This window comes from Anticarsia gemmatalis, chromosome 4 (genome assembly GCF_050436995.1).
Source record: "Anticarsia gemmatalis isolate Benzon Research Colony breed Stoneville strain chromosome 4, ilAntGemm2 primary, whole genome shotgun sequence".
Taxonomy (NCBI): Eukaryota; Metazoa; Arthropoda; class Insecta; order Lepidoptera; family Erebidae; genus Anticarsia; species Anticarsia gemmatalis.
In genome coordinates this window covers 6,601,914-6,624,348 of record NC_134748.1, presented here as the reverse complement: position 1 = coordinate 6,624,348, position 22,435 = coordinate 6,601,914, and the positions used below count along the sequence as shown (strand labels likewise).

Genomic DNA, 22,435 nt, shown 5'->3' with positions numbered 1-22,435 from the left:
CTTGTATGAACTGTAACAGTTAATCATATTACTGTATCACACCCTGTGGTGAACATCAACCTGATAAAGTTATGGTTTAAAAAAGTATTGGAATATTTTTAATTCTCTTCACAGTACCTTACAACTACATGTGGATGGTATACAATGAAAAAACATTTAGTTTACCTCATTTTAATATTAAACAATAACTTAACTACTTGACACAATCTAACTATTATTGAGAACACCTTCTTCCTGCAATTCTTTTCTTATTTGAATTTGAACATTTTCTGGTAAAGTTTGTAGTTCTTTGTTAATGTACTTGTTCAAATCTTGTAGAGGTCTATAGTACTGATGTACAATTTGTGACCCAGCTAGCATAGACAGCATAGCTGCCGAGGAAAATGCTAAATATTGACCCCAAGTCACTCCGGCGGGCATTTTATGTTGTTGCGGCGTACTTTCGGATCTTCTCTTCAACAATATCGTGTGCCTGTCGCCGTTTAAACGTATTGTAAAAGTTAACTTCACCAACTTTCCAGTTTATCATAGAAAACTCTAAGGCAGCACCAAGTACGAAAAACATTGGCAGAAATCTATACATTCCAAATGTCTTCTTTCCGGGCCATTTGTTCACCAGTTTATGAACCCAGCCTATTCTCATTGAGTATGATTTCTTTACTATGTGTTATTAACGTACAAATTATTATTAATTTGTAAAATATAGAACATAAATAATTATGTAACCTCAAAACCAGAATCTTAGAGCACTGACAGAATAAAATTGACAAATGTCAATCTGATTGACAGCGATTGTGACATCCCTGGGTAAATGCAAATGTCAGTGTTTTTTTTTTAATTCTATTTGTCAGTGGTATTCATAGGGGTGATCCATCGAATATATTTATTGTCTTTATCGATTAAACTTTTCGTTAGTAGAGTTCGAGATTCATTAAAAAAAGAACTGTTGAGACTTATAATGAAAAACACTTTTTTTACTCCTTTTTAATCGCATTCGTGTGATTTCTTTGACATAGTATTTCTAAATTCTATTAATAGGAATAACATCAACGCCTCAACAAATGATCTTTGCGTAGGCAATGAAAATCAATTTAAACAATTTTCCAATGGTTTGTTTTATAAAATTAAATTTTTCATAGCGGCAAACGCGTCACAAAACTGTCCAGCCTGATTAATAAACTCTAATCGCGTCTACCTAATCAGTTGCGATCTAAAATTATATTTATTAATAAAGTGGATTATTTAGTGGATGAAATCATTGAAAAATGAAGTAGATATCTACTTCATTTTGTAAAATATGAGTAAACCTTTTGCTTATTATAATTTTCAAATAAGTAAAAGCATTAGGTATTTAATCAGGAAATGTAATTGTAAATTGTGTTTAATTTGGGGTACACTAACTAGACTTTTAAATTGAATTAATTACTTTTATTAATATTTTCGCTAAATTTTATTATTCATGTACCTAGTGTTAATTAAACTAACCCAATCAATAATATTGTTGCTGTATAGGTGAATATTATGGCGATATAGACGGCCTAGTGGAAGAGTCAACCGTGAAGTTCCTGCTCAGACTCTACGTTCAGTTTGCTTTCTAAAATTTGCTTTATGTACCTACTTGTGTCTAAATTGTTTGGCGACACCAATACCAGTATAATAAGTTCTGAAGTACAAAATAATATGGAATAAAAAAATACCGAGGCTGAATACTTGTATTTGGGTAGTTAAAGATTACCTAAATGTATAAAGAATAAAAGTTAACATAGATTTATAATTAAGATTTAAAATAATACTATAATTAAGGTTGTTGTATGTTTAGAAAGGGCGGTACATTTCTTCTAGCATTGACAACATATTCAACTGCATCATTTGCCGCATAAAAGAATTGTCAAAGTGAAAAGTTTCTCCGCTTTCTACCTTTTCATTGTAGGATTGCAACATTCTGTTAGATTCTTCCCTTTTCTCCTTGTGTTCGGAAGTTTTCAAGTGGTCCAGCATATCATCAAAATCGGTTTCCACCGTGGCGCAGCAAGGACAGTCGTACAGGTCCGAATGAAACTGAAAATATTGTAATAAATTAACATAATCGCCTCTGAGTAACAATAAAAATTAAATACCGTAACTCTCGTCTCCAAATTGATTTATTATTTACGTGGTACATGGCTGACTGATTATTACCTCTCTTATCAGTTCGTTTTCCAACGAAGTGATGACGAAACAGTTTTCGAGCATTCGTTTATGTTCAGGTGTTCTGATGTGCATTGTAACGTTATCATTAGATGTTAAATCGATGTGGCAAAGTTGACATACTACTCTGTAATTAACCATTACAAGCCCAAGAAAGGCAGTAAATTGCAGGTAAAATTTGTCATTTACAATGATGAACTTGCCAGATGTCGTCTCGTGAATCGTTAAATCTGAAGCATATTTCTCAAAAGGTAACCTTTCAATCTTTCTTGGAACTTGTGAATTGTCTTTCTGATGTTTGCTATCTGGTGTATGATACTCATCAACAGGTTTCTTGATTTTCGTCTGTTTTGACTTATGCAAAGAATTTTTAACAATGTCGGCTTGCGAATCTGTAAAATATAAAAATAAACTTGAACATTTTAACTAAGTATAATAATTTGAAAAGGAGTCTTGAATACTTAAAAATTACGAGTAAATCCCTTACACTCTAGATAAGTTACAATTGGTGTCGATTTTGCTAGAATGAGTCACTTAAACGTAACGTAACGTAACGTTAACAATATTTCAAGTAGCTCAGAAAACAACTCTTAAGTACCTATTCGTAGCCATATGTTTAAGCTCGATTAAGATTAAAAGTGACTGTAACTTACTTTTCATTGGCTTAGGGCATTTGTCGCCAATTTTTTTCTCGTATGTAGCAGTGTTTTGTTTATTGTCTTCAACGTCTCCATTCTTTTCAATATTGTCATTAATTGCCATCATCTGCTTATAATTCACTGCGTTCTTATGCTCTGCTGAGTCCAAATGTACCGTGATGGAATCTCCCGTAACAATTTTATTACAAGTCAAGCATTGGTGGTGTTCGTCGAGCTAAAATTAAAAAGGTCCAAAAAATTATAAATTAAAATAATAAGTACAGACTTAAACATAAGATGTAGATTAAATTTGTAAACATTCTTTACAGTTGCGTAACTAAGTACCTACGTATACAGATAAAGGAGGAATGTCCATCAGTAGATTTTGCAACTGTATAGCAACCTATAGAGGAAAGCGATAATTTTATAAGTTCCATTTAAAATACCTACTATCCAATCTAGGATTGACATACGCGATGAATGGTAAAAGAACATTATGTTTATTAAATATTTTGTACCCCGGCGAAAAAGCGACGGGCGTTACCGATAACACTGCTTATGTATACATACGTAGTACGTACAAGTACATATTTTATGACTCACCTTCCTGTAAATAGCACTGTGAGCACCAAATGTCACCGGAATCTTGATTATATTCAAAATATGGCCTCGCTCTGATTTGTGGTCAGTCTTGTCATCAAATTCAGAATTACAAAGCACGCATGTGTCTTCAACGAGACCGTTCCAAGCACTTTCCGATATTAAAATGTTTTCTTGAAATATGATGTTGTTCCCGACTCGTTCCAATCGGCTTCGTTTACGTCCCACATGAAAATCCTCCGTCACATGTAAGCCCACCTTTGCAGCAGTTGGGAACACCGTGTTGCATAATTCACAGAAATAAATACTGTTCACCTGTAAATATGTTTATGTATTATTTTCAGTAATATTATTGTTCTATATAGAATTTAAGTGTTTATTTGAAGTGCTTATAAAGTGATAATTACGTGGTATGAAGACATAAACTGCATTTTTATTTTTATTATTATGTCTGTTTGTCTGTTGGTTTGTTTGGGGTAATCTTTGGAACTGCTCAACTTATTTTTAATGATATTCATTGGAACAGACAAAAGTTACAGGTAGTAATTTAATCGCAGAAACCAGTTTATATTAGACCATTTTTGAGAATATACGGATAGTAGTATAAGTAGGTTCGTAGCCATACCGCCTGTACCTATATCCTACAAAATAGCAGTGAAATAGTAATGACAAGTTCTAGCCCAGCCTCTCTCCACTAATTAGACGCCATGTTGACCTTCATATACCTACCCAGTTTTATTTCTTTAGTTACCTAGGTACTCTCACATTCAATATTTAAAGCAAATTGTTTGATATAATATTCAGGTAAACCAACGTCCGCGCGCTAAGTATTTGGTCTCCTTATCACCTCAAAAGAATATGAGTGTGAAAATTACGAAAAACATGGTTATTAAAAATGATGCACTCACCTTTCTAATGAATTCAGTTTTATATTTCTCGAAATATCCAATCGTCTCCAGGTTGGCTTCGTGTCTACGAGTCCCTATGTGTTTCACCACGTCCTCTTGAGAGCGCAAGTGCCTACTGCAGGGCAGACAATACGAATCGAGTTGTCCTGAGTAGATACAGTTCTTCGAGAATATCGTTGGCATCTTGATACTGAATTAAAAAACAGGTACAGGTATATACAGATACAAATATACTTTTTTTTTTTACTTATCATTGTAAGGGCAATGGTCTCCTCCTGAACAGCGAGGGAGGGGTTGTTGAGTCTATTATTAAATAACGAATTTTCATTTATTGGCTATTTTACTAAGTAACGGTAAGCTGCATCACTTGTAAGATTTCGTTCGTACGTCCTGTTTGTTTAATCAAAACACCATGAAACCATATTATAAGTAGTTAGTGTTTAACAAAAACGATTAGATATAATAAATTCTTATTTACTTACTTGTATTGTTTCTCCCGATTTACCAATATTCCTTTCGTCGTCTTTTGTGATTTCGTAACCAAAGCGTATTTATTACCTCGATTATATCTAGAACAACGCGACGCAAGTCAGAATAGCGTAGAAATGATACAAAAGTTGATTACGCTCAACTCGCCACGTCGTTCGGTATTTCCCGTACCATAGAGTTCAGACCTATGTAAAGTAATTAAGATATGGATGCGTTCTTATTTAAATCACCTGGCAAGCAGCATATAGATTAACATGTTACTAGCAGTTGGCATTAGTAAAGCAAAAAATCTATTTAACTTTTTTAACTAAGTTATAAAAATACTTAATAATATTGCTTAAATTACACAAAAAGTGAAACAGAGTGAAATTAATTCTAGTTAATCCATAGCATACTTAATTACATTAACTAAATGAGCAGAGTCGTGAACTAAACCGTCTCTATTTGGTATAATGCAGAATGCTGTAATCGCCTAAAAGTTTGTTTTTTTGTTAACGTCAGTGACGTTTGTTGTCCTTACTGCTTTCAACAATCAATTTAGTTGTCAATGTCAATTGTCAAATTGATAACGTTTTCGAATTTAACAATATTTACTATTTACCAAATTATGAAAACGCTTTACTATAATATAAAAATAAATCTTTACATTGTCCTATAAGAATACACTGTTCCTATAAACTCAGCAGTGTGGTAAAAGTGATTCATGGATATTATAAATTAATTAATCATATGAGTAAACAGCAAACTGATCGTTTTTATAGAAACAACGTGCCTATTAAAATAACAGAAGGTCGAAGGCTTAAGTTACATGCAGAATGTTGGGGAATATTGACCGAATACTATCTGGAATCAGTGAAGATCACCAACTATAAAGGAGTAATAACATCTACAGCTACTTTGAGAGTGACTGATAACGCAGGTCAAGTGACATGTGTGGTCAAGGGCCCGAGTTTAGGACTGCTCTTCGGTTTATCAGCCAAAGAATGGATCGAAGTCGAAAAAATGTGCACCATAAACAATCAATTATTTTATAGATATTTCAAACATGGTATTAATAAAAGCTTTAGTGTAGAACAACAGTTTTTTTATAACTTTTGTATGACAAGTCAAAAGAATGATGTGTTAGTTACGAAGTTTCGGAGGTGTGTTAATACAAGAAACAAGTTTAAAAGTGATGCCTTACTTGAAATATTAGAGTTGAAAAAGTGTGATATTAGTTTATTAGATTTGTACGTAGACCAGCTCAGAGCCAACACTGTTCATGTAATAGAAACAAAATGATGTTAACATTATGTACTTAAGTCTATGAATTATTTGTATCATGTTTAATTTGTTTTTTTAACATTGTAAATGATTATAGTGCCTTCTAAGAATCTCACAGTAGTATTATTTATAAAAAAAATGTGGTGTTGTCAATTTGGTTGCTGCTAATATGGTAACAACACATTTCACTTTAGGGCATGGAATCGCTGAGAACTGATGCCTGAAATTGTTAAATTCCTGTTGAATAAAAAATTGAGTTTAAAAATACAGAAACATGTCCCAAATGAAACTACTGTTAACAATAAATTTAAAGCTTATGCTTTAAATAATATTAAAAAATGTTTCCTAGTGTTCAAATATATACCCCGGATTATCAGGAAGAAGCTATTCCTTGTTTGGTCCAAACCTGACAACTTAATAGAGTCTTGTATGCCATCTTCACAGCTGGCAGAGGATTTCACAATTTTGAACTTTAGTAAAATTCTAGGTACAGCTGTTTAATCCAGCTACTTTATTTTGAAAAAACAAAGAATGTATAGTTATAATCTGAATAAATCTAGCATGCCAAAGCTTTCCCAACTTTTGATTTGACTCTATTTTTTGATTGGACAGATATAAAGTTTTGAGAGTTAGAGACACTCCTAAATTGTAACAACTCTGAATAATTTATTATTCTTATTAAAATTTTCGTATAAAAAAAATTAAGATTTCTATCAAGCTAAAAGAAATGTCGACAGTAAACTACATCATTTCTTATATACAGTGAGAAAAAAAATGTAAGTGAGTGGCGTAGCCGTGAAGGTGGTCGATGCGCTGCCGCGCTGGTGTCCCACCGGTACCATTGCGCTTCCACTGGTCGTGGGTTCAATTCCTGCAAACAAATGTAAACCGACCTAAAATGGCTATTTTGAGCTCGGTCGTACTCTTGTTCTATGCTGTCGGTTTGTTAAGTCCCGGGACTCAACTTACTATGGGCGTTCCCTAAAATACGTATAAAAACCTATATAGGTACATTAGGTACCTACTTAGTTATGTAAATTAGGTAAGTATATGACGAATGAACTCATCAATTAGCATAGGTCATTTTTAAATTTATGTAGATCTATGAGAATTTGCATTTACCAAAACACTTGGACGAATGATAAAAGAGTGATCAATGAGAAGTAATATTCTTTGTGACATCGCGATCCCAATACGTATCTACTTGTGTTTTTGTAAGTTAATCTCATACCTATAAGAGATTTTATTTCCATAATGTATCTACCGATTTCCCGTAAAGCGTGGGTTGCTACCTACGAGAATGGTACCTTATACTGGTAGTGGGCGTTGACATTAAGTAGGTACGGTTTTTGTCAACGGAAGGCAATGACGAATTGGCGATATTTAAATTTATTTAGTGGGCTGAGGCTGTACCGCGTCTCGCGCGCTCGAGGCTGTGGAGGTGACTGTCAGTGGTGGGCAGTAGGCTTCGTGCCAGCGCGCGTAGTGAACGTGTTTGCGCGCTTTTGCGAACGAGCATTGTGCTCCCGAGTGTAGCTGCACTATCGAATAACGACATACACCAATTCACAGACATGGAAGTTGCAGATCAATGGCGGCGGGAGTGGGCAGGAACTGCCGAATATGGAAAGGTGAGGTCAAAACCAAACATCCCCAAGCTCGCGAAACAATTATCGCGAGCTTTAGTAATAGGCTATTTCAATGAACTTGAAATCATAAAAAAACAGTAACCAAAACATTGTTGAACATAACTTGAGGTAAGTTTTTAGAAGTGAGTGTGTATGCAAGCTTTCTGATTAGCATATGGTTACATAAAAGAACCTCGTGTCCAGATGTCTTTTATGCAAGTATTAATAAAACAATGTCGTTCATAAACAAATAAGTTAAGATTGTGGCATTTCGATTAACAAGAGGTCATTGCCAAAAGGCTAAAGTGGTCATTTCCTTTTACGGTGTTAAACCTCAGGACCACGAGTCCACGACGATACACTCGAGCTATATTATATAAAATGTTAAAGAATGGCACTTGTGATGAACAGCATAAGGTGTATTATTGTAAATGATGTTGGTGCAAACCTGTCTGAGCTAGTTTAGTAAGTTTTTTTGTAATCCTTTAATTCGACGGAAAGAAATAAAAACAAAATATGCATGCAACTCTTGCAAAATACTTGAAACTGTTTGTCTACATTGAATGGATTAGTCATCTTATAGGAACTTAGTTGAATTATTCGTTAACCAAAGCTCGAACGAATATCAATGTTCAGTAGTCAGTAACATATATTATTCATACCGTTTTGGATATCACAAACATTTACCAAATTAAAATTATACAAACATACAAGTTATTTAAACAATCTTCACAATCAAATAATTAAGTATTTTTAATACATATTGTAGGTATAAGAACAAAAACATCCTGTATAAAGTTAGATTGGTTAGGAATTAATTAACAAAATAAAAATCGTTTGCTAAAGTACCTACCTACTTATTCTTAAGTGTAACGGGATGAAAAATACGGAGAAATGTATCGTGCATGTAAACTGCGAAGCTGCTGGCATCAGTTTGTTGCAAGATATAACGTAATCCGTAATACTATTATCAATTCTAATGTGAAGACAATGGTAATCTCGATTCCAACGCATGATTGTTAAATAGTGAAAGTGATAATATACGTGAGGAAGCTACTGATGGTTTGTCTTGACTCATTTCCTATACATTATCTACAAACAGGAAACCAGATAGCTATAAGAAGATCATCCTTTGTTAAGTCTATGTGAACTTTTATGGTGCCGATGAATTCATGTTTCCTCTTGAACGGTAAACGATGTTTTGTAGTTATTTTATACTTACTTTAAGTACTATGCATCGAATTATGCTTTTGTTAAAGAATTATTATTATGAATGATAATAACCCGCAAGCAAAATGGTTAACGAACTGTTGTTAACCAAACTCGGGTTCGTGTGCAAGCTGCCGGAAATCCTGCGCAAAGGCCGCGGTTCGGCGAGGCTGTGCAGCGCCGCGCTATCCGCTGTTTGTCTCGTATTATTTGTGCAAGCCAACATCATCATTACGTGAATGTCATGTAATGGCTAGCTACAGTGGCTACGCACATACCTAGTATAGGGTGCACGCACTAGCGACTCGCAAATACGAATATAATGCCATCATTACAAACAACTCAGTATTCATTGGACAGAACTTATGTGCGTTAGTGCTTACGTATAAAAGTAGTATTTCACTAGTAAATGCATATTACTACTGAGTTGGTTGCAATATTGCAGAGGAGATACTCAGATGGAATAGTAGAGTAGGTAGGTACTAAGTTACTAACACGCTATAATCCCCAAATTCTTATGCACTACTGTGTATTTAATTATACTTATGAATACAAGATGAATAATTAAGTCACCTTACTGAGAAACTTTTTTAACATTAGCGATAAGTTTCACTAAAACCGCATATTGATTGTGTGAATCATTGGAAACTAAGATGATCGAACATGTAGATTTTCCTTAAGCATTTCTCGTAAAACATCAATATTGTGCGTCGCCCTGACGCCCGCGCGAGAGTCGACGACCGCAGACGTCACGGACCCTCTTCCCCCTCCTCGGTCTAAACTCAGTCTTCCGTATTCCATCAGTATACATTCTCACGATTCAAAGTATGCATTTGCTAAATTCTAATTCACGCGTTCTGATTGATACTAATAAGTCTGACAAGTTCACCGTTATCTGCGCAAAAAGCGCGTGCGGTGCTTTTAATCAGCGCCTAACGAGCGCAAAGCACCGCGGGACACGGTAATCCCGTCATTTGTGTACAGATCGTAACAAATCGCTCTTAGATACTTAAAAAAATTGACAATTGTACCGTTACAATAACATTATTTCAAACTCAGAGACCTTCTTATTAAGCTTCAACCTACTTACTATTATGCATGTAAGTATTTTGTTATTGATTTTATAAAATATACTAATTAATTATGCTGTCATAGTTGCTCTCCTCCAATTTTAACAAAATCAGGTCGCGAACGTGATGTCAGCGGAACCGGTTGTGTATATTTACATGAATGATTCCTTGTTGGTAAATGACTATTAGGTTTTTTAATAATCACTGTCCATACCTATATATTCATATTCATGTTCAGTGTCTATCTATAAACAAACTTAAAATTACATGTCTTACTCTTTAGTGCTGGTTGTGGGTCGCTATTACGGCCTTCTGATTTTAGTTGGTGTTGTTCGATTTTATGGATGACGTCACTTTTATCCTCTGAAATAAATCGCCTTGATCAGATAGTAAAAGGCTGCGCAGTTCCTAACCACTAACAGTGCCATTTACTGCTTAAAACGGATTTATGTATTTCTATAAATGGACCGAAATAAAACAAAAAAACAACATTGAAATTGCTTAGATACTGTATAAAATACACAAACTGTAACTGCTTACATTTTATATGTAAATTAGGAAGCATTTGTTTGTGTAAGGAAGGAACCATTATGTGTGTTAATGTTTGTGAGTACATGAACACAGTCAGGTACAAGATTCTTTGCTCGCCGGTCGCTAACTTACACAGTTTTGTATGACAACATCTGTTCAAATACAGAGCTAATGATTAGACCGATGTAAACAGTAGTCAGTAAAGCTCCGACATCAATAGAAGGCCGTGATGACTTTGAATGAGCTTGATAAATTAGTCACAAGTGTGAACAAAGTGGGTCCCGTTATTGAATTTTGGATGTTGAGAATAGACATTACATTTTAATTACCTTTTGTGTAAATCAGAGTCAAGGTTAATCACATACAGTTACAATATCTGTTATTATTAATCACAAAGTTAACGTTAAATAGACTCTAGTAAGCCGTTATGGATAGGTACAATGCAAATATTTAATGTCTTCGACACCCACTTGGATTCAAAAGTGAGTTGATCATTGAAAAGATCGCAATCACGACACGCCGCAATTTCATTTCGCCCCCGCAACCGAGATCACGTCACTAGCAACAAATAATATACTTTAATACTTATGAAGGCCGCAACAACTATGCGTAACACACTAACTTGTAAATCGCGTTGTATTTATTACTATCTATTATCATGAACTTATATCATACTTAATTTAATGAATGTAGTTTTTCTAAGATAATTAACAGAACAACAAAATGTAAAGCTCGTAAGATATTACACGTGCCCAATGTATGTCACACCGGATTTCACGTCGTTGGATGTTGTAATTTGTAGTCTATTGTCGCTCAGAGACTTTCCAATATTATCGAATACTCAACAACATCTTCTAGGGGCACTGGCCCAACCCACGGCGTACTCCTTTGCATAATTTGGGTCGATGAAATTACAATAATAGGTTATTTTGCTAGCTAATTAATCGAACGTTCTATCGTGTAGTTTACTATTAAGAAACAATAAAGAATAACGACTTCTGCTAGTGCCTTATGCCTGTGTTAAGGAGGTAGGTAATGTACTAATTCAAAAACATTTTATGCCTACAAAGATACCAGGGTGCTATGTTACGCTGATTACCGTTCTCTACATGTGTAGAGACTCCCAGTTCCTCTTCCTTTTATACTAAATACTGTTTGAGATAATTACGTAAGTGTTTCCTTCGTATGGAAAAGTCGTCTAACAAGATACGTTACGACGTATAAGCAAGGAGTTCGGAGGCACGCACGTCGCACAAACTGCATTTTAACAGTGAAACCTCTGTCTACATGCAGTAACACGTAGCCTACGAAATACTGTACCAGCCACTTGGCGCACAGTTATAATACCAGTTGAGGTCATCACATGTTTGGTCATGAATATTTCATATATCGCTTACATTGAAAGTTCAGTTGCTAAAGACAACGGTACAGGATTTACTCAACAAGTTGTTATTAAATATTTGAGGTACATTTCCATTTTATAGAACATTCACAAACATAGTTGTTTCACTAACTGGTTTAGCTTGTGATTAGTCACAAATACAAGTAGGTACCTACCGAAGCAGGTGTCAACACTCAACACCTAATGTTTGTTTTAGAAAATCATAATCATGTGTTTATTTTCTCACTTTTGTCTGACCGTATTTATTGATCATATCGTTGACCCCAGTTGTAGATCTACTAGTAAGTATTTATGTAGGTACACAAATCCAGTTACCATAAAAAAGGTTAAGTTTAGATAATATATACTTCTTTTTATGTCCGGATTCCGCAATGAAACGAAAATTATATCTCGTTCCAGGTGACGGAGGGTGGCGTGACGCGGCGGGTGGCACGTGCCATGGAGGTGCTCCACGCAAGTGGCCCGGGTGCTCGCATGCGAGTCATGAGAGCAGCCTACCACTCCTCCGCAGGCCCCGGAGCACCGGCAGAGTCCTTCATGCTGCACTCTTCACGAAGGGTAAGTCGTAAATTCAATAAAATATAATAAGGTAGTAAGTACTACACAGTACCTAAGTTGAAATAGTAGGTTTAATTTCGATTATTCTTAATATTTTAGTTCTAAATTGAGTGTTTAATTAACTTTACACATGCCTTTTACAGGTAATATCATCAGGATTTAACTTCCTAGAGTCTCCCTCCCTTCCTTCAAAGCCGTTGGAAATTTCATCTACCCCGTTAGAACTAACATTTGATTCTAACGGGGAGTCAGAAAATTACAAAGTAACTGAACCAGACGATTTGGATATCTCTGAACCATCAAAGTGGAGAGGCTCTACGAGAGGAAGTTCCATCCGAATGCCTAGTGAGGAGTCGTCATCTGCGGACAATGCCAGTATTATCGACCTTGATTCTAAAAGCAGCAGAAATCTTCACAGAAAATACTCTTACGATTCTGAAAGCAGTGAGGTACAATTCCGTAGTAGAAGTAACAGCAGAACCTCTCAACTCTTAGATACTCCAGCTTTGAGTACCCTAAAATATAAATCACTTTTAAACAGCAGTAACGAATGGAATACCAGACGAAAAAGTTATAGTTTCGAAGATACATCACCTTTAAATGAAACCATATTGCACACTAACGACACGCTAGCAATGGAATCTTCCACGGATAGCGGAATATGCAAATCCACTGAAATCATGAACGATCACGTCGACGATAACTCTCATATCAAATATTTTGGTAAGGAGGAACGCAAAACTCCCAATAAAGAAGAATCCTTTAAAGACTGGCTTTCCAAAAATAGGCAGAATTCACAATATAGGGGAACTAAGTTCAAGACGTATAGGGAGCATGACATTGTAATAGAAGATCCGAAAGAAAACAACATAGCACTGCAATCATCTGGAAAAGTATCAATCACTCTACCTATTACTATAGAAGGAGATGAAGATAACAGTTCCAGGAAGGCTCAAATCAGCGAGGAAGCTGAGAGAAGAGTTAAAAAAGTGGAATTCTGTAAAACTGAAGTACATTTCGCTGCTGAATCTGGGAAAGTGAACATTATAGCAACAGATGAGAAGCCACCACCTTCAAACGATTTCCGAAAACGGAGAAGTGCATTCGTTCCCATGCAAGATATGATAGATAGACCCATCACTCTGTTCGGAGAGAAAAACGATTTCCCAGTGTCAAACGGGATCGGAACTTCGTTTGTTCACAGTAATAGTGACTTTGGTGAATCCGATGAGAATACCGCAGCTACAAAAAGTATTCTCAAAAACAAAATCCCGAAACCCAAACCATATCTTTTAGGAGAGAACATGGACTTTGGGATTTTAGATGATGTTTCGAATAAAAACACCAACAATTGTGTGCTTACGGCTGTTTCCTTAGTGAATCAGCAACTGGAGTCAGAAAAGCAGTACAGAGGAGAAGTAAAATCTACATTCATGAAGGAAGCAGAAAGAAATGTCATAAACAGCAATATTTTTCGGACAATTAATGCAGGTCAGTAACATAATATTTAATTACTTTTGGCCTTTCACTACAAAAGTCAGTTGCCAGTTACTCACTTCACTATTTTTAATATGAATAATTTTAAGGTTGTGTCGTTTTTTTCAGGTCCAACTAAAACTGGCAGCCTCAAACAGGAGAAACATGTAGTCACGAACATAAAAATAAACAAAGCCACAGAAGAGACTACTGAAGATGTTAAAAATAAGCTAGCTTCCTTACATGTCACTCCTTCTCCAGTGAAGCCCAAAACACGACAACTTCGTGACAGTGATCTCACATATTTTGGAATCGATAACGATCGACAATCGACGCATAAAGATACGAAGGCGATTGAAAGTAAATTCACACGCGACAATGTTGTTGAAAACATATTCCATTCAGTTAAACTAATACAGCAAGTTTCTAATAGTGTTTCCAACAGCGTATGTAACAGTGAGCCTGAATCTGAGGAAGCTCCAGAATATCAGAACATTCCGCTGAACATGAACTATGCGCCTGTACCAACACCGAGACAGCGTTCAAAATATGACAATAGACCGAACGAGATTAATGAAGTGAGGGCCGCACTCAAACCGATCGTAGAGAAAGAGAGTGATGAAACGAAAGACAGTATGAATTCGAGTTCACGCCGGGCGCGACACCGAAGACAAGAAGAGACAAAGACAAGCAGAAGTATTTCCGAACCACCAAAACATTTTAAACGCACTTCACTGGAAAAGTCACATCGACGTGAAGAGCAATCGTTACGGTAGGTTTTAACGCTGATTTAATAATCAGCCTATTTTTGTATTTATGATGCAAACTATCTAGACCTCATCTAGCGAATATTATAGAGAATAATCAAAACCTTTCTGCTTTCAGATCTAATAAATATGAGTCTATACAAGCAAGCGTGAGCAATGGCGTGCAAATATCGACCAATGACAGAAAGTCGCCGGTAGAAGATAGCCCGATTTACGCCAATCTTAACATCGACACTGGAAAACTGAAACTAGACGACAAACCCAGCGGTACTACAGTCTCGCTGCGCCAAAAAGAAATGAGAAAAATAAGGGATGAACAAAACACTGATACATCTATAACTGACAATAATTATAGCCGCAGAAACAAGGAGCATCGATCAGACTCTGGGACAAACAGCAGTTCACGAAGGAAGCACTCGTTAAACCAAGATACACTTTCTAGTTCGTTAAAAAGAGAGTCAAAGGCAATACGCACAGAAAAGGCTATTAAATCTCACAACAATAGTGATAGTCGAAGAAAAATAAATGAAGAGCCCAGCGCTTCTAAGCATGTTCATAAAAATCAGGATACTAAATATAAAAGGGAATCAAATCACCTAACCGATAAGAAAGAACATAGCAGCCGATCACTACAAACATCTTTACCCAAAAGCACGTCTGAAGAATCCGGAGCAGTGAGTCACGATCATAATATCAAGAATCGAGATTCAAGCAGTCATCGAAAAAGGAATTCTTCTAAAGACAAAATCAACTCGGTGCGTGAAACTATAATACCGTCACAAAGAGCAGACACGAACTCCACATCGCGTCATTCTGGACGTACTAAGGGCAATGAAAGGGAAAAAGAATATGCCACAAAGTCTAGTAGTCACAAATCTAATAAACATCGAGAATATGTTTTGAATTATGATGACAAGAATGGAACCTTTTCATCTGTAAGCAAAATAAAGCCCAGTCTGTTGGGAACCCCCAGGCGAAAGAAAACTTCAAAAGAGATAATAAAAGAAAACCACAAAGATAATTCGCTGAAAATTAAAAACATAGACAAAATAGCCTTGCGTAAGTAAGTCGTGTGCATGCTCTAATTAATCAAACCTAACAACAACTATAAAAATAACTACAACTTAAAAGAATGAACATCTTTCAGTGCAGTTGGAAGATCATCAGGAGGATCCAAACGAACTGATTTACGCAGATAGGAAATGGAAGACAAAAATGCATGTTCGAAGGTCTTGCCAAGTATTGTAATTTAATCGTGTGCTAGTCTAGGTAAAATAGAATTTAACAATAAGTTGTGAATCCTATTTACGATAATTTACTTTCCTGTTCTGCGTTAAGATAGATTAAGATAACGATGATCTCACATACGATTATTTAAAAAGCTCTTAAATATTATTTTTCGTACAATCTAACATTTGATTTAACAATTTTACAGCCCAGTAGTACTTATTAATAAAATAGTAAGAAAATAAAATTTGTTTTAATTTAATCTGTAAAATAATTTATTTAACCAAATTACATAGTGACGAGGGGATCTTTATCTAGTTTACTAACAATAACCTCTACCTCGTTGTTTAACCTCTTGGTGAGATAAGTTGAAAATACAGACAGAAATCCTCTTTCAGAATCAGAATGATTAGTCAAAATTACACTTATTCCCTTCTGCGCCGCGTCGAGCACGTCGTGGTGAAGCATTTCACCTGCAAGGAAATATTCTCCTGAAGCATTTTCTTTGTAATTTGATTACATTTTACTTTTCTTCTGGCGCGTACTGTCAGCAAAGATCACTGAATCAACTCTTATGGTACCATTGAGTGGTACTAAACATGGTAAACAAATAATATAGATAAAGCACGAGTTTAGAAAGAAGCTTATTAAAATTTAAAGATGTAGAAGACTGATTTCAATCTGAACGTTCATAATGGCAGCAATATGTACAATATTATACCTGTCAAATAGAGATCCGCAGGAACTCCCTTCAAAACCGAACTGCCCGAGCCGGCACACAACGCAACGACATTGATTTCCGACAGCAACTTCTTTTTTCTTCCCAAAGCAAATCGCACATGTTTAAGTCCTGTCTGTTGCTTAACCTTGGAAACAGCTTCCGCTAAAGTAATGCTACTTTTTAGTTGCAATAGTCTGGAACATATAAAATTTTAATAAGTAGGTATTTGTATAGCCTGACTTTTTGTAAGTAATGATTTAATACTCAATTATTAAAGTTAACAAGAAATGTCGAGTTTGTAGAACTAGACTAAATACTAACTATAAATAACTTAAACTTATTAATAGACAAAGTAAATGTGCAGTTTACCTTCCAGCTCCAATCTCTGGATCGCTTCCCGGTATTAAAGGATGCGATTCAGCTACCGAGAAGGCTGACCCCAGCCAGTCATTGACCCCGCCGCGTACACAGTCCCAGCTTGTATGCGGAGAGTATAAGGAAATGCGTTTCTCTAAAAGAAATGACACAATACGTTCTTTCCAGGCACTGCAATGACAAGAAAAATGAGCTTTAGTTGCATACCAACAAAGTTGAATATCATGTGCATGGCTAATATTTTTACCTTTGTACAACAGACTTTAAAGGCGCAAATATAGGTGGATGGTACGACACAATCATTTCACATCCATATTCATCAGCTTCCATGGCAACATCTTCTGTGAGGTCATTAGTCAACAACACTTTTGTTATATTCCTGGAACAAACCAAGTTTTACAAATGGTATTTTTTTTATTTATAATATTTGCGTCATTTTATTACATCAATATATTGAGATCTACCTTGGAGTATATGGTTCCACCAACAAGCCCGTATTGTCCCAGCTTTCTGACAACTGCTTAGGGGCGAAATTTTCTAATGCTGCTGTAACTTTTTTCAGAGACACTCCATTATCTCCAGTAGACATTTTAGTGGCTGCAGAAGATGTATATGGTCTGGCAAGTTTTATTGTTTGAGTGATGAGGTTTCCAAGTTTTACAATCATCAGATAAGACCTAGAATTAAGGACCCAAAGGATAAAAACAAAATCAATCAGATGTATGTGGACAGCAGATAAATAATAATTAAATTTGAATAAAAAATAAAACCACGGAAGTAACTATAATTGTATCATTTATTATCAAACCCCGATGCTTATGTAACACCTACATGATTAAATATAATAGTAACAATATTTTGATGCAACAACTCAATGTAATTGAGATACAGAATATAACAGAATATTATAATAAATTGATATTGATTATTCAGAAGAAAAATTCCATATTCTTATTTCTCCATCATCACTGCATGAGAGTAACTCTTGATTGCCTGTAGGGTTCCAGGTCACACAATTAACATCCTGTGCATGAGCATCTAGTTTGGTGCACAATAACTCAAATGTAGGAGCATTGGGATCAGAATCATCAGACTCTTTAAATATTCTTATAATATCATCACCACAGGCTGTGGCTAGGAGTCCAGTGTGATGACACCAAGCTATGTCATATATGCATCTGGTATGAAACCCTGATAATGTGCAGACACATTTCCAAACAGATTCTCTGTCAGTTACTATAACACCTTCTTGGTTGTCAGGTTTGTATTCCTTCCATATTTTGACAGTTCTATCATCACTGCAAGTGGCAAGCCTCTCCCCTGTTTTGTCAAATGCTAAGCTCCACACAGTAGATTCATGTGACTGTAATGTAGCAAAACAACTCCAATCATTGTCAGCTGGGTCTTCTTTATACATCTTAACTGTATTATCATATGATGCAGAGGCCAAGACGTCTAAAGTAGGATGCCATGCTACCTATAAAAAGAATAAAAAGAATAACATATAAAGTTATATGTCATGTCATTTTCACAGTAAGAGTTATAATTTATATAAAGTTAATGTACAAACTTTCTTCACATCTTGATTGTGTGCATTAAGTACAGATTCACATTCATATTCATCATCTCCAGCTACCTCCCACACCCAAACTGATTTGTCTCTGCCACAGGTTGCCAGTAGTTGACCAGATGGAGACCATGCTACTCCTTTAACTTCATTTTCATGCCCCTCCAATGTTGCATTACATTCAAATTGACCTATTAACACAGGTACATTTTATAAATTGGCATTTTGACTTTAAATTTCATAAAACTTTTCATCAAAATTATTACAGACCACTCTTTTTGTCCCAGATTGCTGTAGTTGCATCGAAACTAGCTGAAGCAAGGTAGTTGCCACACGGAGACCATGATACCTCTCTGATAGTGCGTTGGTGACCATCCACTAGAACAGTTTTTATTGCCCACTCTTGGCCTTCTTTGCTCCATAATTTGATAGTTTTATCTTCTCCACAAGAAGCAAATATTTTCCCTTGAGGATGCCACGATACATTCCATACAATGCCTTTATGGCCAGTCAATATTTGCATAAGATCCAATTTCGGCATTTCTTCAAATAAAAATAGTTTATCACTTAACAGTTGGAACACTCGTACTACATAAACATTACTTGCTTACAACGTGAAATTCTATTGTTATCAAGGATGTTGAGAGTAATTATTAATATTAATGCCCTGTTTACAAAAGTCAAATAGGTACGTAGTGTAAAATATATCATACAAAATAAATATAGGTTCCTTCTTCAATATCCATAAAATTGGGATAAAATTGTTTACTTATGTGATGACTATGACTACTATAAAATTGGATTAGTATTTGTTACTTACTTTTCAAGAGGTTTGTGTTCTTTGATTTTAAAACAGTGTTCGTCTTCGCATCACATGTAAATTGACAATATCTTGTCTTATCAATGACAATGATTGACAAGTATGACAACTACGACGTCATAATAACCTGAAGAAGTGAAGGAGCAAGGATGATAGTCACGATAGTAAATACTGTGCAAAATTAAATTCACAAAAGCTCATGTGTTTTACATTGCCTAATTTAATTTTGTATTACTTTATTGTTAGGCTTGATCATTTTAAAGTATGAATTAATGCAGATATTCAAGCACCCTTTCGGACACTATGTAACGACTTGTAATGTGCATAATATTTGTTGAATAATATAATTATGAAATTTTAATGATGATTTGTTATTAATTCCTCTTCCGCTAATTCATTCATCTGATTATTAAGAAATTCAAATAAAATATCCGAACTCATCCCAAGCCAGTGTCACGTATAACAAGTAGATGAACGGAATGTCAAGTGTCAACTGCTACCTGGCCGTCAGTGTCATTACTGTCATTTGTTTCGGTGTGCGTTCGAACTTGTCTTCTTCTCGTGTTGCGAATTCTAAACAATAACGATAATTCGGTTTAATTATTTCTATCAAATTCGACAATAATCAACTTTGGTGAATATAGGCTGGGATAATGGAAAACAGTAATAAAATAGTACCACCGCACCTCAACGCGGAGATATACAGGACGGACACAACCGGCACTAGCACGCTTTCATATTTAGATTACATTCGTATTCATTCAGGTATGATTTAAGAGCGAAAACTGCAAATAGAGCTTTAGTTTTGGGAGCCCTTCATAATTTATTTCTATAACTTTTGCAGATGGAAGCATATTAGTAGGTTCTTCAGAATTAACAGGACGGTACTGGAATGGAGGGGCCAGTATATACAAAGATATCAATGAGGCACGTAAAATACAAACTGAGGAAAAATTAAGCATACCTTTAACCAGTGGCTCTGCTGATGGATGTTTTATTGAATCTTCTAACAAGGTACACTATTTTTATTAAGCCTTTTCAAACATTTTAGATTCATTTGACCCAAAACTAATAGCATTATTTATACTTCAAGGTGTTTCTATGTGAAGACAGTGGTGCAGTGAGTGTTTGGACCAGGGAGGAGCAGCCCAATGCTTGGAACCAGTGGACAGAGCAGATCACAGTGTCTGAGCATGATGATATAGCATTTGCAGTGGAGTGCCTGGATCCTGGACAACACTATGTCACTGTAGGCGGTGATGGACATGCTAAGGTATGTTGTTTTTTTTTTATGTTGGGAAACTGAAGTTTTTTTTTATTATTTTTTTTAAGTCTCTTAGTTCTACAGAGCACAACACTGGTTTTATAATATCTTATTTCTAGAATTAGAATAGTATAATATGTATAATACATAGTAAAGACTGAAACAAACACAATGTTATTATAAAAACAAATTTTATGCAACATAATAATAATAAACCTAATAAGCTAAATAGTTATTAAAAGTTCAAAATTGTAGGTTATTTTTCTAATTTTAATGCATGTCAAACTGAAGTTTTTATTAAATAGAAAAAAAAACAATGTTTTGGCTACATTCAAAATTAAGAAAGCTTAAAAATATTGTAGGTGTGGGACATTCAAGACTTGATCTGTGTGAAGAACTATTTAGCAGCCCACAGTTTGATGATATATGCAGTTGCAGTGAAACCAAAGTCGAGAACATGCTTTGCAACAGGCTCCATGGACCAATGTGTTACTTTATGGGATGAGAATGTTGACAAACCAGTGCTTGGTGAGTATAATATTACAGCCTGTATTTACCTAATAAACTAGCTTTTTAGTATTACAACACTTTTATGATTTTAAACTATCCTAATTCCTCTTATTACAATGCAAATTAGGGAACTCCTGAGAAATAGTGCATATTTAACTATTTGAGAGTAGAAATAGGGAAATAATGTCTATTGTATATTCTTTATTAATATAAACTTTTAGTAACACATGATAAGGTGTATTTTTATATTATTTTTAATTGTCTCTCAGAATATTTTAGATCAATTTATCAAATGGCAGAACAGATGTTAAATATACTTGTTTATCTTCAGATTTGTTGAACAATGACTGTGGCATTCGTTGCTTGGCTTGGATTGACGACCACCGTTTAGTGGCTGGTGATGAAGCAGGTGTTTTGCGTTTAATAGATGTAAGGAATACAGAAACTGATGTCAAAATAGCTGAATTTCCCGCTGCTGTACACAAGTTGTCTGTGCATTCAGAGTAAGTATATTACATTAAAAACTGGTCATGATACTCAAAAATACGATTGCATTTTTTTTTATATTACTACTGCACTAACTAATTGCTCTTGTGGGGATCTTTTACAAACATATAAAGAACAGGCGCATAGAACAACCATGCCCTTAACAACTATTTTCGGATTGCACAAATATTTGTTCTGTATGGGAAGTGAACCCACAACCACCCCAAACACTGGTGGCAGAGTGGCCACTATCATTCTTATTTAGATTAAAAGTAAGACATTTTTGGTTCATATTCATGCTATATCACTTCTATATTCTACTTCCTACATCCAGTTACAAAATTTTTATGTAACCTATTATTTCGTAAGTCTCAATTTACAAGATCCTCTGTCAACTTTCTGCTTAATCACAAAAGTACCCTTCTGTACTCATTATATCCAATATTGTTTCAGATGTGATAAGGTAGCTGTGTGCTGTGATAATAAGATAGTATCCGTGTGTGACACAACCCAGACTCCTGCCACAAGTGTAATATACCATGACAGGCATAGACACACTAACTATGTCCGAGGACTAGCCTGGGACTTAGAGGATAAGAAAACTCTACACTCTGTAGGGTGGAATGGAGAAATAAAGTCACACAATGTTGTTTGGAATTGATGTTTTTATGTACAAAATAAAGATTTAATAAGCAAGTTAAAAAAAATTGGTTTTATTTATTTTGGTCTATAAAATTAA

General features: G+C 35.2%; 6 protein-coding genes and 1 long non-coding RNA gene across 9 annotated transcripts; 3 read left to right on the top strand and 4 right to left on the bottom strand.

The window, feature by feature from the left end:
- Positions 1-141: 141 nt before the first annotated feature.
- sloth2 (ubiquinol-cytochrome c reductase complex assembly factor 6 sloth 2) lies at positions 142-420 on the bottom strand. Its single transcript, XM_076113362.1, has one exon. The coding sequence runs from the start codon at positions 418-420 to the stop codon at positions 208-210; it is 213 nt and encodes a 70-aa protein (XP_075969477.1). The 3' UTR covers positions 142-207.
- Position 421: 1 nt separating this feature from the next.
- Positions 422-786, bottom strand: sloth1 (sloth 1). Its single transcript, XM_076113361.1, has one exon. The coding sequence runs from the start codon at positions 641-643 to the stop codon at positions 422-424; it is 222 nt and encodes a 73-aa protein (XP_075969476.1). The 5' UTR covers positions 644-786.
- A 921-nt stretch (positions 787-1,707) lies between these two features.
- On the bottom strand, positions 1,708-5,151 carry LOC142972330 (uncharacterized). The gene is made up of 6 exons (XM_076113357.1): positions 4,816-5,151; positions 4,334-4,523; positions 3,429-3,740; positions 2,841-3,060; positions 2,179-2,579; positions 1,708-2,058 (listed from the first exon to the last, which is right to left on the bottom strand). The coding sequence occupies exons 2-6, from the start codon at positions 4,514-4,516 to the stop codon at positions 1,816-1,818; spliced, it is 1,359 nt and encodes a 452-aa protein (XP_075969472.1). The 5' UTR covers positions 4,517-4,523; positions 4,816-5,151; the 3' UTR covers positions 1,708-1,815.
- A 92-nt stretch (positions 5,152-5,243) lies between these two features.
- LOC142972332 (uncharacterized) lies at positions 5,244-6,197 on the top strand. The gene is made up of 2 exons (XR_012959451.1): positions 5,244-5,518; positions 5,584-6,197. It is a non-coding gene; the product is annotated as an uncharacterized LOC142972332 (long non-coding RNA).
- Positions 6,198-7,532: 1,335 nt separating this feature from the next.
- On the top strand, positions 7,533-16,170 carry LOC142972329 (uncharacterized). 2 transcript variants are annotated; one of them, XM_076113354.1, is made up of 6 exons: positions 7,533-7,716; positions 12,325-12,483; positions 12,627-13,974; positions 14,089-14,731; positions 14,845-15,785; positions 15,874-16,170. In XM_076113354.1, the coding sequence occupies exons 1-6, from the start codon at positions 7,660-7,662 to the stop codon at positions 15,972-15,974; spliced, it is 3,249 nt and encodes a 1,082-aa protein (XP_075969469.1). In that variant the 5' UTR covers positions 7,533-7,659; the 3' UTR covers positions 15,975-16,170. The 2 variants fall into 2 exon arrangements, with proteins under 2 accessions (XP_075969469.1, XP_075969471.1); XM_076113356.1 differs by having other exon boundaries at positions 14,845-16,169.
- A 20-nt stretch (positions 16,171-16,190) lies between these two features.
- Ciao1 (cytosolic iron-sulfur assembly component 1) lies at positions 16,191-19,575 on the bottom strand. 2 transcript variants are annotated; one of them, XM_076113359.1, is made up of 6 exons: positions 19,437-19,556; positions 17,514-17,726; positions 17,297-17,428; positions 17,044-17,220; positions 16,675-16,868; positions 16,191-16,426 (listed from the first exon to the last, which is right to left on the bottom strand). In XM_076113359.1, exons 2-6 carry the CDS (start codon positions 17,714-17,716, stop codon positions 16,242-16,244), a joined length of 891 nt encoding a protein of 296 aa, XP_075969474.1. In that variant the 5' UTR covers positions 17,717-17,726; positions 19,437-19,556; the 3' UTR covers positions 16,191-16,241. The 2 variants fall into 2 exon arrangements, with proteins under 2 accessions (XP_075969474.1, XP_075969473.1); XM_076113358.1 differs by lacking the exons at positions 16,191-16,426; positions 16,675-16,868; positions 17,044-17,220; positions 17,297-17,428; positions 17,514-17,726 and adding exons at positions 17,822-18,526; positions 18,620-18,807; positions 18,887-19,159 and having other exon boundaries at positions 19,437-19,575.
- Positions 19,576-19,943: 368 nt separating this feature from the next.
- On the top strand, positions 19,944-22,403 carry LOC142972328 (methylosome protein WDR77-like). Its single transcript, XM_076113353.1, has 6 exons — positions 19,944-20,201; positions 20,281-20,450; positions 20,530-20,709; positions 21,063-21,228; positions 21,542-21,713; positions 22,150-22,403. The coding sequence occupies exons 1-6, from the start codon at positions 20,090-20,092 to the stop codon at positions 22,355-22,357; spliced, it is 1,008 nt and encodes a 335-aa protein (XP_075969468.1). The 5' UTR covers positions 19,944-20,089; the 3' UTR covers positions 22,358-22,403.
- The last annotated feature ends 32 nt before the right edge of the window (positions 22,404-22,435 follow it).